This window comes from Sinohyriopsis cumingii, chromosome 17, assembly GCF_028554795.1.
Source record: "Sinohyriopsis cumingii isolate HCF-2022 chromosome 17, ASM2855479v2, whole genome shotgun sequence".
NCBI classification, from domain to species: Eukaryota; Metazoa; Mollusca; class Bivalvia; order Unionida; family Unionidae; genus Sinohyriopsis; species Sinohyriopsis cumingii.
Genome location: NC_142977.1, coordinates 77,893,724 through 77,913,364, shown reverse-complemented (window position 1 = coordinate 77,913,364; position 19,641 = coordinate 77,893,724). Strand labels below are relative to the sequence as shown.

Sequence of the window (19,641 nt, the reverse complement as noted above, 5' to 3'; positions counted from 1 at the left end):
GTCATTTTCACTTCCTGAACTTCAGAGGTAAATTGCATAAAAAAGAGCCAATAACTTTTTTTACATTTATATATTTGGTAATTCATTCACCAATGCTGGTATTGGCTAGTCTGGCAAAATTCATTTTCCCTATTTTAATAGCTGCTATGTATAGTGTACTTTAGACTAATTCAGGCTGATTTTTTAACACAAGGGAGCAGTCATTTTAGTTAGCAGTGTGCTTAAATCATGTAAAATTTCCAAAAGTACAATATCCAAAAGAAATATCATCCACATTACATTAATGTAGCATAGAGGTATGCCAACATTCTCTCCACTGTGCATGTTTTAAATGCGAACTACTTCACCTTACATACGTCACTCTCTCAAAAGTACATATTATCTGGTGAGTGCTCCCTTAAAATGATTGTTATTGTTGTTGTTGTGGGGTTTAACGCCATTTTTCAGCACATGATAGGCTATGCATGGTGGCCAGTATTAATCGTGGAGGAAGAACCTGGTATTACCCCGGAAAGAACCACTGACCCATGAGAAGCTACTGGCAAGCTTTCTCACATACCCACATTGGCCGAATCCTAGACTTGAACCCATGCAGACAGAGGTGAGATGGCAGTGATCCATAACGGAGAGTGCTTTAGACCACTTGGCCACTCGGGGCCCCCATTTAAAATGATGCCTATGAGAGAAATAATATTTGTCGATCATGAACAGAATTATTGGAAACAAAACAGCTACAAAGAAACCAATTTATTATTATGTGAAATCCTTCTTAAATCCAGAGCTTTGCTAAATTAATGTTAATTACAGGCACACAGAATTCTAATGTACTAAGTTCTTGAATGTCAACACAATTGTCCCCATTGATTGAATTAGAATGAGAATTACATATATTGCAAAAAGCGTCATCTTAACATCAGTAACAGTTGAAAGCTTCCTTTAATTATTTCTAATTATATGCAGAGAATACAATTACAAAGCATACATTCCATATGTAAATTACAAGAACTTTTCTCAGATTTGGACAAAAATATATATTATGTCTGCATCAACATTTCTTTCTGTACATCATTTATGTAAACAATCAGTTAACTGGAAGAAAATCAATGACTTCCTACATATTTGAATAATTAATTGATACTCTGTATAAATTTTATGCAGTGACTGAAGCTGATACTAATGTTATGAAAAACTGTTCTTCTCTTCCCTGAGGAAGCCCATCACTTTTATAGGATCTGTAGACTTAGCATGAGATTGGACTGCAGGATCTCTGTAATGAAAGAATGCATGGATGAAGGAGTGAATCAATACAAGAATGAATTAAAATGTAAAATATAATAGAAGAATTCCATGAAATTCTAGAGATGGGTTTCACCTAGCAATTAATGGTGACACCTTTTTTGCATTTAGTTTTAGAAAGGTCCCAGGTATTGATAACCATAGCTGCCAGACAAGCATCATGTTTCATAGTATAAACTTGTTTATGCAAGGGTGCTGTCTCAGAGAAGGGTGCTTTAAAGTTTTAAGAATTGAACAATATGGCTCCAAAAAGGCTCATTTTTAGATAAACTTGGAGGTATGGGTGCTTAGTGGTTCATGTGGTATTATTATTTTAAAAATAATATTAGACACATATATTAATACATATGTAAACTGTATATCATACAAAGAAAGACTGCTGTATATATCCATCAATTGTTTTTAGATTTGCTTGAATAAAGTACACTGGTGGCCACCAGTGCAGTATACTTCAATGGCAACATAGGGGACTGCTTCAGAATGACAGTCGTAGTCAGACAAGGCCGTCTGCTCTCTCCGACACTGTTCAACATCTTTCTGGAGAGAATCATGGCAGACGTGCTCGATAAGCATACAGGGACAGTCAGCACAGCAGGCAGAACAATCACCAGCTTACATTTTGCTGATGATATTGGTGAACTAGCAGGAAATGAGCAAGAATTAGCTAACTTAGTAGAGAGCCTTGACAAAACCTCTGAAGCCTAAAGCATGGAAATTAGTGCAGAAAAGACCAAAATGATGACCAACAACATCAAGGGCATCAGCACTGATATCAGGGTCCAAGGTACAAAGCTAGAAACAGTCCACAGCTTCAAGTATTTGGGGGCAACTGTAACAGGTGAAGGACTGAAGCCTGAAATACTCTCCAGGACTGCACAGACAACAGTAGTACCGACAAAACTGAAGCCTATCTGTAAGGACAAGAACATCGCACTCAGCTCAAAAGTCAGACTGATGCACTCACTGGTGGTCTCCATATTTCACTATGCATGCAAATCATGGACCATAACAACAGACTTGGAGAAAAGGATACAGGCCACAGAGATGAGATGTTTCCGAAAGATCCTCGGCATCACATACAAAGACCATGTCACCAATGAAAAAATATGGCAAAGGATAAGACAAGCACAATGACCTCCTGATCATAGTGAGAAAATGGAAACTGCAGTGGTATGGGCATGTCTCATGATCATCAAGACTTGCCAAGACAATCCTACAAGGCACTGTATAAGGAAGAAGAAAGAGAGGCAGGCAAAGAAAGAGGTGGGAAGATAACATTCGACAGTGGACAGGTTTGACACTGAGCCATTCACTGAGAAAAATCGAGAGGAATGGATGAAGCTGGTTGTTAGGTCTTGTACGGTGCCCCAACGGTCTTCCAGACTATGGGACTGATGATGATGATGATGATGATGAATAAAGTGCTCCCTCAGTTTACCAAATCTTGATTGCTTGCCAAGCTGTTGCACCAACAATGAAGTCTTTTTTCCCCAATTATTTGATTCTTTACTTATTCTGGTTTATATGTCATCCTCACCAGCTTCTTTTTTCACCATCCAACATATCTAACGTATGTGCAAAATAAAGGTGTCCTACCTCCATTATCAGCTACAACAATTAACCTGGGAAAGACTCAGTGTGCATCAGTATATGCATGTAATTATGAAGCTCTCTGACCCTCATGATAATGAGCACAAGTTTGCAAATGGCAAATATGCTACTACATTGAACTGATGAATGTCAATAGGTGTGGGTTCAGAGATAAGTGTTAAAGGCTTTTATAACAGAAATAATTACCATATTTATATTTACCAAGCCACATAAACATATGATTACAGTTTTAACATCAGAATATACTGAATGCATGTGTGTGTATCTCTCTTTTCACACACACATACACACACACACACACACAGTATCAACTAATACTTAACTTTATGAGATGTTTTTTGCTTACCAAATGAGTTCTAAAGCGGAGGTTCTAGACATTGTAACTCTCATGAGATAATATGACACTATTAATCTCATGAGATTACAAGACATTGTTGCTCTCATGAGATGGAGACTGCTACTCTCATGAGAGAGTAACACACATTACTCACATGAGGCAGTGAGACACTGTTACTCTCATGAGGCAGTGAGACTTTGTTACTCTCTTGAGACAGTGAATCATTGTTACTCTCATGTGATATGTGAGACATTGTTACTATGATGAGGTCTGTCAGACATAGTTACTTTCACAAGATAATGAAAGAGATGTTTTTAACCAGCATCAGTATAATACTCACCCAACTCTCATAAATGGGTTGAACTCCAACTCCTCTGATATTACAGAGGGAATTGTTGGTAGGCCTTTATCCCTTTGACTCTGAAAGATTAATGAAAATTAACTGATGATTTTCTTTTATCCTTTTTGGTCTCCATTTGTCGAAGAAGTCAACAAATGTTAAAGATGTGAATGAAAAAAGCAAATTTGTAATTAAATTTTGATTCTTCAAGAATACTTACCCAATCACATTACGTTAGGAATATTAGCCTGCTACTCTTCAAGAATACTTACCCAATCCCATTGTGTTAGGAATATTAGCCTGCTACTCTTCAAGAATACTTACCCAATCCCATCGTGTTAGGAATATTAGCCTGCTACTCTTCAAGAATACTTACCCAATCCCATCGTGTTAGGAATATTAGCCTGCTACTCTTCAAGAATACTTACCCAATCCCATCGTGTTAGGAATATTAGCCTGCTACCTCATGAATACTGCCCTACAAAGAAATGAAAATTGCTCTTTCCTGTCTATTTCAATAGGAAAAAAGGCAACTCTATCCATTACCTCTAGCTGGCACCGCCAGGTATTGCTTGCTTTTAGCTAAGCAAGATACAAAGATGCTCACATGGCAGGGTGGTTGGGAGGGATTTTAAGTAATGTGATTCAGTAAATATTTTTGAAGAAACAATTTACTTAAAAATCTGCTTTTTTCCTTTGAATAGAGGTTGCGTGTTCAAATCCCGGCCTAGTCATACCAAAGACTAATAAAAATGGTACTAACAGCTGCCTCGCTTGGCACTCAGCATTAAGAGGTTAGTGTTAGGACTGGTCGGCCTGGTGTCAGGATAATGTGACTGGGTGGAACATCAGGCTACATGTCTGCAGCAAGATGCTCAGTGCTAGACATCACTATAAACTGTCACACTGCAGACATCATAGCGATATGACTGAAAAATTGTAAAAAATAAGTTAAAAATCCAAATCATAGACACACACATTCTCCTTTGAATATGTTTCTGAATCACATTATGTTAGGAGAATTACATGAAGAGGTGATGCTGTGCATCCAACCTCTACCTCAGATATCCTTCTATGGAAAAACAGCTGAATTCCCCATGTGAATGATAACCCGTTCTCCTAATTACAAAAGCAGCATAGCATATGGTTAAGAAGAAGATTGAAATCTTCTTGCCTATAAAATTTCACTAGTGAATCGAGCAAAGCTAACAGGCTGTATTGATTGATCTAATTGTGTCTGGTGGCTGTATGTGCTGCCAGCACCAGACCAACCAGATGTAAGTTTTTCCTCTGTATATATGAACTCCAGAAAGTTGACTCTGCATGACAGTCAACTACTTCTATTATAACTTGGATTGAAATGTTATGTTCAAACGTGAGGCTTGCAGATATGGCCTGACCCTTCTGAGCCATAATCTTTGTAAGGCGACTCTGATCTGGTGAGACATCTGAGTACACAGAATAAACAACCCACTTTAGCCACAAAGCAAAGGCTTTAGAGGTGATAACCGTTGTCCCAGCTATCACCAGAAGGAAGAGGCATTTACTTGTGGCATGACTTGTCTCTGTGCGTTTCAAGTAGTGTCTGAAATTGCAAACTGGATCTTGCATGGCTGTTTTTCTTGACCTGACAATGGAAGAGAGTGAGCAAGTGACAACTCTTTGGTGACCAACGGACTGTAACCAATTTTGCCTAATAGGCCTGGTTGTATCCAGAGAACCATCAAACCCTCCAACTGGAACTGTAGAGAGTCTGGGTTGACAGAAAGGGCATGCAACTCGCTTACCCTGCATGTGGAAGCTAAGCTATCAGGATACATGTCTTGTATGATAGTAACTTTAGCTTCCTAGGGATTGATAATGGTGCACAGCAACTGGGAAGATCCCCTGTCCTGAGGCTGTTTAACATCCCTTCACACTGGCATGGGCCGAGTGGTTTCAGACACCTGTGTGGGTTTGGGCAGTGAGGTGAAGGCACAGTTCCTGAGCTGCCTGCCACCAATCTTCCACTATTCTTTCTCCAAAAGTAATGGTGACCCAGACAGGGTCATCTGGAAAAGGAGGGTATGATGAGGTTTGAGCAACGTGGATCACATACATGTGACATGCCATATCATGTGTAAATTGGCCCAACCCATCAGAGAAGTGGCCATAGTATGGTGAGCAGCCCTGGTCAATCCTGGCCGTCAGCTCCCAATCTGAAACTTGCCAATGGGGCCAAATCTAACACTGAAGATGGTGCAATGACATACCAAACCAGTCTGATCGGCAAGAAGCACATTTGTCCACCTTATACAACAGAAAAATGGACATATGAATAGTGTCGGGAAATCAGTACTGAAGGCATCTGTCACCTAAAGTCTATCTGATTGGAGAAAGAACAAGAAGGATACCGTCTCTTCCTCCTCATCAAGATCGACTGATTCTTTAGAGTAATAGTAGTAGGGGGTAGGGGGCATTCAGAAGCAGCCAAAACCCTATAAATGTCGTTGAAGGCAGCTTGAAAGTTAAATTTCAGTCCATTTAAGGCTGGATCTGAATATGTGAAGGATGGTTGACTTTTAGGAGATTCCATGTAATCACTGTGTCATGAGATCCAATCTGGGTCTAAACGATGCACTGGAGAGTACATACTAGGTGGCATGGAGACTCAATTTCATCCCTACATAAACAACACTAGTTTGTGGACTAAGCAGTAAACATATGGAAGTTCAGAACTGCCAGCTAGTTTGCATAGTGAATGGTTTGCCATGAAGCTGGCGGTAAAGAATATGGTCCAGCTATCACTGGTATTGGCGGCTCCAAGGACAGACAGATTTCTCATTCAAATCTCCATCAAAGTAAGGGTATGTTGCCGACAGTACATTTAGACAGATGGATCTGTCACTAAGATCCCCATAAATCATATGTGGCTGCACAGATTCAACTAAAAGGTCCACATGTTGGAACAGCTGGATGGCTGGACAGTTGGCAATGGTACGGTTTTATTATTTATTGGATCAGTTCTTGTAGCTTGTCATCAAGCTGTTTTTGAGAGCTCCAAGTTCAGTGATTTTGTCCTTTTCATTTTTCCTTAAATTATTTTGATGTCATGATAAAGAAAATTTTCCTATGGATCTTTGCTTTCAATGCATAGTTATCAGCAGCAACTTTCATTGTCTCAATGTCTTTTTCAGTACCTTTCTTTCTTCTTCACCCATCCCCATAAACAAAAAAAGTAAAGATATTTATTATATTATTGCTTATTTAAAAATAATTCTCTCAGCTTAGCTGTATTCTATATTTTTAGATTTATTGTGTTCATTGCAATTATAGTCTGTCCTATTTCCACTCAATCCCAAAATACAACCAGACTGAACTAATTTCATAAGACTATATACATTTTCTATTTTAAAACTTGAATCGCTGTGGTCACAGGCATACCTCTTTTGTCAAAAATGATTTCATGCTGAAGGCTTCTTGTTTTGCCTGTATTAAGCACCATTACAAGAGCTTGATTTTTTTCCCAGCTGCATGTGATTGCGGAGCACTCTCTTCCACTGCATGCAACTCAATATCCTTCTGGCATAATTTGCATTTTGCAAAGCTCTCCAAGAAAGATCTCATAATCCAAACTTTTCATTTTTCTTCATCTAGCCACCAAAGTTGGAATCGGCAGCCAGCCATGTCAAAGCAAATGATTCATATTTAAACCACTGCTACGTCTTGGCTTTGTACAACTGGAAGTTCGCAACGTACAACTGTGCATGGCCAGTTGTGGAAAAATTTCGTTCCGGCACAAACTTAGCAAGAGATTGATTTTTTGTTGGCTTTTTTCTTTCCTTTTCTTTTTATTTAATTCTGTAAAACAAAAACTATTTATTAATTCCTTTGGTTTCAAGAAAATCAAGGCATTTCAATATACTCAGACAATATTTTGAATTTTCAAGGTGTTTTCCAGGCCTTGAAGGAACAATTCATTTTTCATGGATTTTCAATGATCTCTACGGAACCTGGGTATAAAGACATGGATGCAATGGATTCGGAATGTACTCCAAGCACCCTGACTTAAGACCCAAAGGCCATGCTTGGACATGCGGTGGAACTTATGCCCACTGAGTTGCCTAAATCTGGGGAATATTCCCTAATAAGTCAGTATTGCCAACAATCAATTGTGTTGTCTTCCATGACTAATTCCATCTTTCCTTCCCTACAATGCCAAATGAACATCCATTTCATGCATTTAGTAAACATTTCTCCTGGAACAACACAAGAAGAGAATTTTTTTTATTGATTAGCAAATCAGTATGTGACTAACTAGTTAATATGGTAGCCCAGACTTCCTCTGACCAAGTATTACAGAATCTGCTTATCATAGATGGTGAATACTTAATATAAACAAAAGAAGAGTCAAGGTAGATTTCCAAGCTCTTAAGTTGCATAAATAGCATTTAAATGACATTCAGCTAAAATGATTTAAGAAGAGAAAGCAAAGCACAAATTAGTAATTCATCAAGTTTCTAACTCGCTAATATAAAAATATTCTCCATTACTATTGTAGGAAAGTCAATTACACAATCGAAACTTATAGACATACTGACTATGCTTTGAATTTATACATTTCAAGTGACCGTTCTACTGAAACTACACAAGAAGGGAAAAACAAAGAAAAATTATCAATGCAGCATCTGTTACAAATGGAGCAAGCAGAAAAGTCCAATATGCGCTAACTTGTAATGACCTTGCAGAGGTCAATGATAGCGTGGTGTGATGTGGGAATGAAAGGACAAAGACCATAAAGGTGACAAAATCACCCAAATTTGGCAGAAATTGAAAACAGAAAGTATATAACCTGAAGCAGAATAATTAATCTACACAAAAGATCCAAAAGGAATGTTGAATAATTCAACAGAACACAAATTTGTCTTGTCCATTGCAAATAGACAGGAAAAGATGATTTTTGTCTTTTAGTAGTGCTAGGATATACAAGGTAGCAGGCTAATGTTCCTAATGTAATGGTATTCGAAGGAGAAAATCTACATCACCAAGTTCACAGGGTGATGATATACACTGAAGATATTCTACATCACCAAGTCCACATGAGAATGATAGTATACACTGTCCTGCAAAACGGAAACATTCTACATCACTAGGTACACAGAGGGATGATGACATCATACACTGACATGCAAAATGGAGATATTCTACATCACCAAGTCTACAGAGATATGATGACATCATACACCGACATGCAAAATGGAGATATTCTACATCAACATCTATAGAGGGATGATGACATCATACACTGACATGCAAAATGGAGATATTCTACATGATTTACCATCTATAGAGGGATGATGACATCATACACCGACATGCAAAATGGAGATATTCTACATGATTCACCATCTATAGAGGGATGATGACATCATACACCGACATGCAAAATGGAGATATTCTACATCACTATCTATAGAGGGATGATGACATCATACACCGACATGCAAAATGGAGATATTCTACATGATTTACCATCTACAGAGGGATGATGACATCATACACCGACATGCAAAATGGAGATAGTCTACATCACCATCTATAGAGGGATGATGACATCATACACCGACATGCAAAATGGAGATATTCTACATGATTCACCATCTATAGAGGGATGATGACATCATACACCGACATGCAAAATGGAGATATTCTACATCACTATCTATAGAGGGATGATGACATCATACACCGACATGCAAAATGGAGATATTCTACACCACCAAGTCTACAGATATATGATGACATCATACACCGACATGCAAAATGGAGATATTCTACATCAACATCTATAGAGGGATGATGACATCATACACCGACATGCAAAATGGAGATATTCTACATGATTTACCATCTATAGAGGGATGATGACATCATACACCACATGCAAAATGGAGATATTCTACATCACCATCTATAGAGGGATGATGACATCATACACCGACATGCAAAATGGAGATATTCTACATGATTTACCATCTATAGAGGGATGATGACATCATACACCGACATGCAAAATGGAGATAGTCTACATCACCAAGTCTAGAGATATATGATGACATCATACACCGACATGCAAAATGGAGATATTCTACATCACCAAGTCTACAGATATATGATGACATCATACACCGACATGCAAAATGGAGATATTCTACATCAACATCTATAGAGGGATGATGACATCATACACTGACATGCAAAATGGAGATATTCTACATGATTCACCATCTATAGAGGGATGATGACATCATACACCGACATGCAAAATGGAGATATTCTACATCACCATCTATAGAGGGATGATGACATCATACACCGACATGCAAAATGGAGATATTCTACATCAACATCTATAGAGGGATGATGACATCATACACTGACATGCAAAATGGAGATATTCTACATGATTTACCATCTATAGAGGGATGATGACATCATACACCGACATGCAAAATGGAGATATTCTACATGATTCACCATCTATAGAGGGATGATGACATCATACACCGACATGCAAAATGGAGATATTCTACATCACTATCTATAGAGGGATGATGACATCATACACCACATGCAAAATGGAGATATTCTACATCACCATCTATAGAGGGATGATGACATCATACACTGACATGCAAAATGGAGATATTCTACATGATTCCCATCTATAGAGGGATGATGACATCATACACCACATGCAAAATGGAGATATTCTACATCACTATCTATAGAGGGATGATGACATCATACACCACATGCAAAATGGAGATATTCTACATCACCAAGTCTACAGATATATGATGACATCATACACCACATGCAAAATGGAGATATTCTACATCACCAAGTCTACAGATATATGATGACATCATACACCGACATGCAAAATGGAGATATTCTACATCACCATCTATAGAGGGATGATGACATCATACACCACATGCAAAATGGAGATATTCTACATCACCATCTATAGAGGGATGATGACATCATACACTGACATGCAAAATGGAGATATTCTACATGATTTACCATCTATAGAGGGATGATGACATCATACACCACATGCAAAATGGAGATATTCTACATCACCATCTATAGAGGGATGATGACATCATACACCGACATGCAAAATGGAGATATTCTACATCACCAAGTCTACAGATATATGATGACATCATACACCGACATGCAAAATGGAGATATTCTACATCACCATCTATAGAGGGATGATGACATCATACACCACATGCAAAATGGAGATATTCTACATCAACATCTATAGAGGGATGATGACATCATACACTGACATGCAAAATGGAGATATTCTACATGATTTACCATCTATAGAGGGATGATGACATCATACACCGACATGCAAAATGGAGATATTCTACATCACCAAGTCTACAGATATATGATGACATCATACACCGACATGCAAAATGGAGATATTCTACATCACCATCTATAGAGGGATGAGGACATAATACACGACATGCAAAATGGAGATATTCTACATCAACATCTATAGAGGGATGATGACATCATACACTGACATGCAAAATGGAGATATTCTACATGATTTACCATCTATAGAGGGATGATGACATCATACACCACATGCAAAATGGAGATATTCTACATCACCAAGTCTACAGATATATGATGACATCATACACCGACATGCAAAATGGAGATATTCTACATCACTATCTATAGAGGGATGATGACATCATACACCACATGCAAAATGGAGATATTCTACATGATTCACCATCTATAGAGGGATGATGACATCATACACCACATGCAAAATGGAGATATTCTACATGATTCACCATCTATAGAGGGATGATGACATCATACACCGACATGCAAAATGGAGATATTCTACATGATTTACCATCTATAGAGGGATGATGACATCATACACCGACATGCAAAATGGAGATATTCTACATGATTTACCATCTATAGAGGGATGATGACATCATACACCGACATGCAAAATGGAGATATTCTACATGATTCACCATCTATAGAGGGATGATGACATCATACACCGACATGCAAAATGGAGATATTCTACATGATTCACCATCTATAGAGGGATGATGACATCATACACCGACATGCAAAATGGAGATATTCTACATGATACACCATCTATAGAGGGATGATGACATACACTGACATGCAAAATGGAGATATTCTACATCACTATCTATAGAGGGATGATGACATCATACACCGACATGCAAAATGGAGATATTCTACATGATTCACCATCTATAGAGGGATGATGACATCATACACCGACATGCAAAATGGAGATATTCTACATCACCAAGTCTATAGATATATGATGACATCATACACCGACATGCAAAATGGAGATATTCTACATCAACATCTATAGAGGGATGATGACATCATACACCGACATGCAAAATGGAGATATTCTACATGATTTACCATCTATAGAGGGATGATGACATCATACACCGACATGCAAAATGGAGATATTCTACATGATTCACCATCTATAGAGGGATGATGACATCATACACCGACATGCAAAATGGAGATATTCTACATGATTCACCATCTATAGAGGGATGATGACATCATACACCGACATGCAAAATGGAGATATTCTACATGATTCACCATCTATAGAGGGATGATGACATACACTGACATGCAAAATGGAGATATTCTACATCACTATCTATAGAGGGATGATGACATCATACACCGACATGCAAAATGGAGATATTCTACATGATTTACCATCTAGAGAGGGATGATGACATCATACACCACATGCAAAATGGAGATATTCTACATGATTCACCATCTATAGAGGGATGATGACATCATACACCGACATGCAAAATGGAGATATTCTACATCACCATCTATAGAGGGATGATGCCATCATACACCGACATGCAAAATGGAGATATTCTACATGATTCACCATCTATAGAGGGATGATGACATCATACACCGACATGCAAAATGGAGATATTCTACATCAACATCTATAGAGGGATGATGACATCATACACCAGATGCAAAATGGAGATATTCTACATCACTATCTATAGAGGGATGATGACATCATACGCCGACATGCAAAATGGAGATATTCTACATGATTCACCATCTATAGAGGGATGATGACATCATACACCGACATGCAAAATGGAGATATTCTACATGATTCACCATCTATAGAGGGATGATGACATACACTGACATGCAAAATGGAGATATTCTACATCACTATCTATAGAGGGATGATGACATCATACACCGACATGCAAAATGGAGATATTCTACATCACCATCTATAGAGGGATGATGACATCATACACCACATGCAAAATGGAGATATTCTACATGATTCACCATCTATAGAGGGATGATGACATCATACACCGACATGCAAAATGGAGATATTCTACATCACCATCTATAGAGGGATGATGACATCATACACCACATGCAAAATGGAGATATTCTACATCACTATCTATAGAGGGATGATGACATCATACACCGACATGCAAAATAGAGATATTCTACATGATTCACCATCTATAGAGGGATGATGACATCATACACCGACATGCAAAATGGAGATATTCTACATGATTCACCATCTATAGAGGGATGATGACATACACTGACATGCAAAATGGAGATATTCTACATCACTATCTATAGAGGGATGATGACATCATACACCGACATGCAAAATGGAGATATTCTACATCACCATCTATAGAGGGAAGATGACATCATACACCGACATGCAAAATGGAGATATTCTACATGATTCACCATCTATAGAGATGATGACATCATACATCGACATGCAAAATGGAGATATTCTACATCACCAAGTCTACAGATATATGATGACATCATACACCGACATGCAAAATGGAGATATTCTACATCAACATCTATAGAGGGATGATGACATCATACACCGACATGCAAAATGGAGATATTCTACATGATTTACCATCTATAGAGGGATGATGACATCATACACCGACATGAAAATGGAGATATTCTACATGATTCACCATCTATAGAGGGATGATGACATCATACACCGACATGCAAAATGGAGATATTCTACATGATTCACCATCTATAGAGGGATGATGACATCATACACCGACATGCAAAATGGAGATATTCTACATGATTCACCATCTATAGAGGGATGATGACATACACTGACATGCAAAATGGAGATATTCTACATCACTATCTATAGAGGGATGATGACATCATACACCGACATGCAAAATGGAGATATTCTACATGATTTACCATCTATAGAGGGATGATGACATCATACACCGACATGCAAAATGGAGATATTCTACATCACCATCTATAGAGGGATGATGACATCATACACCACATGCAAAATGGAGATATTCTACATCACTATCTATAGAGGGATGATGACATCATACACCGACATGCAAAATGGAGATATTCTACATCACCAAGTCTACAGATATATGATGACATCATACACCGACATGCAAAATGGAGATATTCTACATCAACATCTATAGAGGGATGATGACATCATACACTGACATGCAAAATGGAGATATTCTACATGATTTACCATCTATAGAGGGATGATGACATCATACACCGACATGCAAAATGGAGATATTCTACATGATTCACCATCTATAGAGGGATGATGACATCATACACCGCCATGCAAAATGGAGATATTCTACATCACTATCTATAGAGGGATGATGACATCATACACCACATGCAAAATGGAGATGTTCTACATGATTCACCATCTATAGAGGGATGATGACATCATACACCGACATGCAAAATGGAGATATTCTACATGATTCACCATCTATAGAGGGATGATGACATCATACACCGACATGCAAAATGGAGATATTCTACATGATTCACCATCTATAGAGGGATGATGACATACACTGACATGCAAAATGGAGATATTCTACATCACTATCTATAGAGGGATGATGACATCATACACCGACATGCAAAATGGAGATATTCTACATGATTTACCATCTATAGAGGGATGATGACATCATACACCGACATGCAAAATGGAGATATTCTACATCACCATCTATAGAGGGATGATGACATCATACACCACATGCAAAATGGAGATATTCTACATCACTATCTATAGAGGGATGATGACATCATACACCGACATGCAAAATGGAGATATTCTACATCACCAAGTCTACAGATATATGATGACATCATACACCGACATGCAAAATGGAGATATTCTACATCAACATCTATAGAGGGATGATGACGTCATACACTGACATGCAAAATGGAGATATTCTACATGATTTACCATCTATAGAGGGATGATGACATCATACACCGACATGCAAAATGGAGATATTCTACATGATTCACCATCTATAGAGGGATGATGACATCATACACCGCCATGCAAAATGGAGATATTCTACATCACTATCTATAGAGGGATGATGACATCATACACCACATGCAAAATGGAGATATTCTACATGATTCACCATCTATAGAGGGATGATGACATCATACACCGACATGCAAAATGGAGATATTCTACATCAACATCTATAGAGGGATGATGACATCATACACTGACATGCAAAATGGAGATATTCTACATGATTCACCATCTATAGAGGGATGATGACATCATACACCGCCATGCAAAATGGAGATATTCTACATCACCATCTATAGAGGGATGATGACATCATACACCACATGCAAAATGGAGATATTCTACATCACCATCTATAGAGGGATGATGACATCATACACCGACATGCAAAATGGAGATATTCTACATCACTATCTATAGAGGGATGATGACATCATACACCGACATGCAAAATGGAGATATTCTACATGATTCACCATCTATAGAGAGATGATGACATCATACACCGACATGCAAAATGGAGATATTCTACATGATTTACCATCTAAAGAGGGATGATGACATCATACACCACATGCAAAATGGAGATATTCTACATGATTCACCATCTATAGAGGGATGATGACATCATACACCGACATGCAAAATGGAGATATTCTACATCACCATCTATAGAGGGATGATGACATCATACACCAACATGCAAAATGGAGATATTCTACATGATTCACCATCTATAGAGGGATGATGACATCATACACCGACATGCAAAATGGAGATATTCTACATCAACATCTATAGAGGGATGATGACATCATACACCACATGCAAAATGGAGATATTCTACATCACTATCTATAGAGGGATGATGACATCATACACCGACATGCAAAATAGAGATATTCTACATGATTCACCATCTATAGAGGGATGATGACATCATACACCGACATGCAAAATGGAGATATTCTACATGATTCACCATCTATAGAGGGATGATGACATACACTGACATGCAAAATGGAGATATTCTACATCACTATCTATAGAGGGATGATGACATCATACAATGACATGCAAAATGGAGATATTCTACATCACCATCTATAGAGGGATGATGACATCATACACCACATGCAAAATGGAGATATTCTACATGATTCACCATCTATAGAGGGATGATGACATCATACACCGACATGCAAAATGGAGATATTCTACATCACCATCTATAGAGGGATGATGACATCATACACCACATGCAAAATGGAGATATTCTACATCACTATCTATAGAGGGATGATGACATCATACACCGACATGCAAAATAGAGATATTCTACATGATTCACCATCTATAGAGGGATGATGACATCATACACCGACATGCAAAATGGAGATATTCTACATGATTCACCATCTATAGAGGGATGATGACATACACTGACATGCAAAATGGAGATATTCTACATCACTATCTATAGAGGGATGATGACATCATACACCGACATGCAAAATGGAGATATTCTACATGATTTACCATCTACAGAGGGATGATGACATCATACACCACATGCAAAATGGAGATATTCTACATGATTCACCATCTAAAGAGGGATGATGACATCATACACCGACATGCAAAATGGAGATATTCTACATCACCATCTATAGAGGGATGATGCCATCATACACCGACATGCAAAATGGAGATATTCTACATGATTCACCATCTATAGAGGGATGATGACATCATACACCGACATGCAAAATGGAGATATTCTACATCAACATCTATAGAGGGATGATGACATCATACACCACATGCAAAATGGAGATATTCTACATCACTATCTATAGAGGGATGATGACATCATACGCCGACATGCAAAATGGAGATATTCTACATGATTCACCATCTATAGAGGGATGATGACATCATACACCGACATGCAAAATGGAGATATTCTACATGATTCACCATCTATAGAGGGATGATGACATACACTGACATGCAAAATGGAGATATTCTACATCCCTATCTATAGAGGGATGATGACATCATACACCGACATGCAAAATGGAGATATTCTACATCACCATCTATAGAGGGATGATGACATCATACACCACATGCAAAATGGAGATATTCTACATGATTCACCATCTATAGAGGGATGATGAGATCATACACCGACATGCAAAATGGAGATATTCTACATCACCATCTATAGAGGGATGATGACATCATACACCACATGCAAAATGGAGATATTCTACATCACTATCTATAGAGGGATGATGACATCATACACCGACATGCAAAATAGAGATATTCTACATGATTCACCATCTATAGAGGGATGATGACATCATACACCGACATGCAAAATGGAGATATTCTACATGATTCACCATCTATAGAGGGATGATGACATACACTGACATGCAAAATGGAGATATTCTACATCACTATCTATAGAGGGATGATGACATCATACACCGACATGCAAAATGGAGATATTCTACATCACCATCTATAGAGGGAAGATGACATCATACACCGACATGCAAAATGGAGATATTCTACATGATTCACCATCTATAGAGATGATGACATCATACATCGACATGCAAAATGGAGATATTCTACATCACCAAGTCTACAGATATATGATGACATCATACACCGACATGCAAAATAGAGATATTCTACATCAACATCTATAGAGGGATGATGACATCATACACCACATGCAAAATGGAGATATTCTACATCACTATCTATAGAGGGATGATGACATCATACACCGACATGCAAAATAGAGATATTCTACATGATTCACCATCTATAGAGGGATGATGACATCATACACCGACATGCAAAATGGAGATATTCTACATGATTCACCATCTATAGAGGGATGATGACATACACTGACATGCAAAATGGAGATATTCTACATCACTATCTATAGAGGGATGATGACATCATACAATGACATGCAAAATGGAGATATTCTACATCACCATCTATAGAGGGATGATGACATCATACACCACATGCAAAATGGAGATATTCTACATGATTCACCATCTATAGAGGGATGATGACATCATACACCGACATGCAAAATGGAGATATTCTACATCACCATCTATAGAGGGATGATGACATCATACACCACATGCAAAATGGAGATATTCTACATCACTATCTATAGAGGGATGATGACATCATACACCGACATGCAAAATAGAGATATTCTACATGATTCACCATCTATAGAGGGATGATGACATCATACACCGACATGCAAAATGGAGATATTCTACATGATTCACCATCTATAGAGGGATGATGACATACACTGACATGCAAAATGGAGATATTCTACATCACTATCTATAGAGGGATGATGACATCATACACCGACATGCAAAATGGAGATATTCTACATGATTTACCATCTATAGAGGGATGATGACATCATACACCACATGCAAAATGGAGATATTCTACATGATTCACCATCTAAAGAGGGATGATGACATCATACACCGACATGCAAAATGGAGATATTCTACATCACCATCTATAGAGGGATGATGCCATCATACACCGACATGCAAAATGGAGATATTCTACATGATTCATCATCTATAGAGGGATGATGACATCATACACCGACATGCAAAATGGAGATATTCTACATCAACATCTATAGAGGGATGATGACATCATACACCACATGCAAAATGGAGATATTCTACATCACTATCTATAGAGGGATGATGACATCATACGCCGACATGCAAAATGGAGATATTCTACATGATTCACCATCTATAGAGGGATGATGACATCATACACCGACATGCAAAATGGAGATATTCTACATGATTCACCATCTATAGAGGGATGATGACATACACTGACATGCAAAATGGAGATATTCTACATCCCTATCTATAGAGGGATGATGACATCATACACCGACATGCAAAATGGAGATATTCTACATCACCATCTATAGAGGGATGATGACATCATACACCACATGCAAAATGGAGATATTCTACATGATTCACCATCTATAGAGGGATGATGAGATCATACACCGACATGCAAAATGGAGATATTCTACATCACCATCTATAGAGGGATGATGACATCATACACCACATGCAAAATGGAGATATTCTACATCACTATCTATAGAGGGATGATGACATCATACACCGACATGCAAAATAGAGATATTCTACATGATTCACCATCTATAGAGGGATGATGACATCATACACCGACATGCAAAATGGAGATATTCTACATGATTCACCATCTATAGAGGGATGATGACATACACTGACATGCAAAATGGAGATATTCTACATCACTATCTATAGAGGGATGATGACATCATACACCGACATGCAAAATGGAGATATTCTACATCACCATCTATAGAGGGAAGATGACATCATACACCGACATGCAAAATGGAGA

The 19,641-nt window shown here is 37.9% G+C and overlaps 1 protein-coding gene across 2 annotated transcripts in view; it reads right to left on the bottom strand.

The window, feature by feature from the left end:
* Positions 1–732: 732 nt before the first annotated feature.
* The window catches only part of LOC149779282 (hydroxyacylglutathione hydrolase, mitochondrial-like), a 56,642-nt gene continuing 37,733 nt past the window's right edge, over positions 733–19,641 (bottom strand). For both annotated transcript variants that reach the window (XM_089939881.1, XM_089939882.1), the window contains exons 8-9: positions 3,585–3,664; positions 733–1,267 (exon numbers count right to left, since the gene is read on the bottom strand). In XM_089939881.1, coding sequence (XP_089796007.1) covers positions 1,180–1,267; positions 3,585–3,664 — 168 coding nt within the window. In that variant the 3' untranslated portion in view covers positions 733–1,179. The remainder of the gene's footprint in view (positions 1,268–3,584; positions 3,665–19,641) is intronic.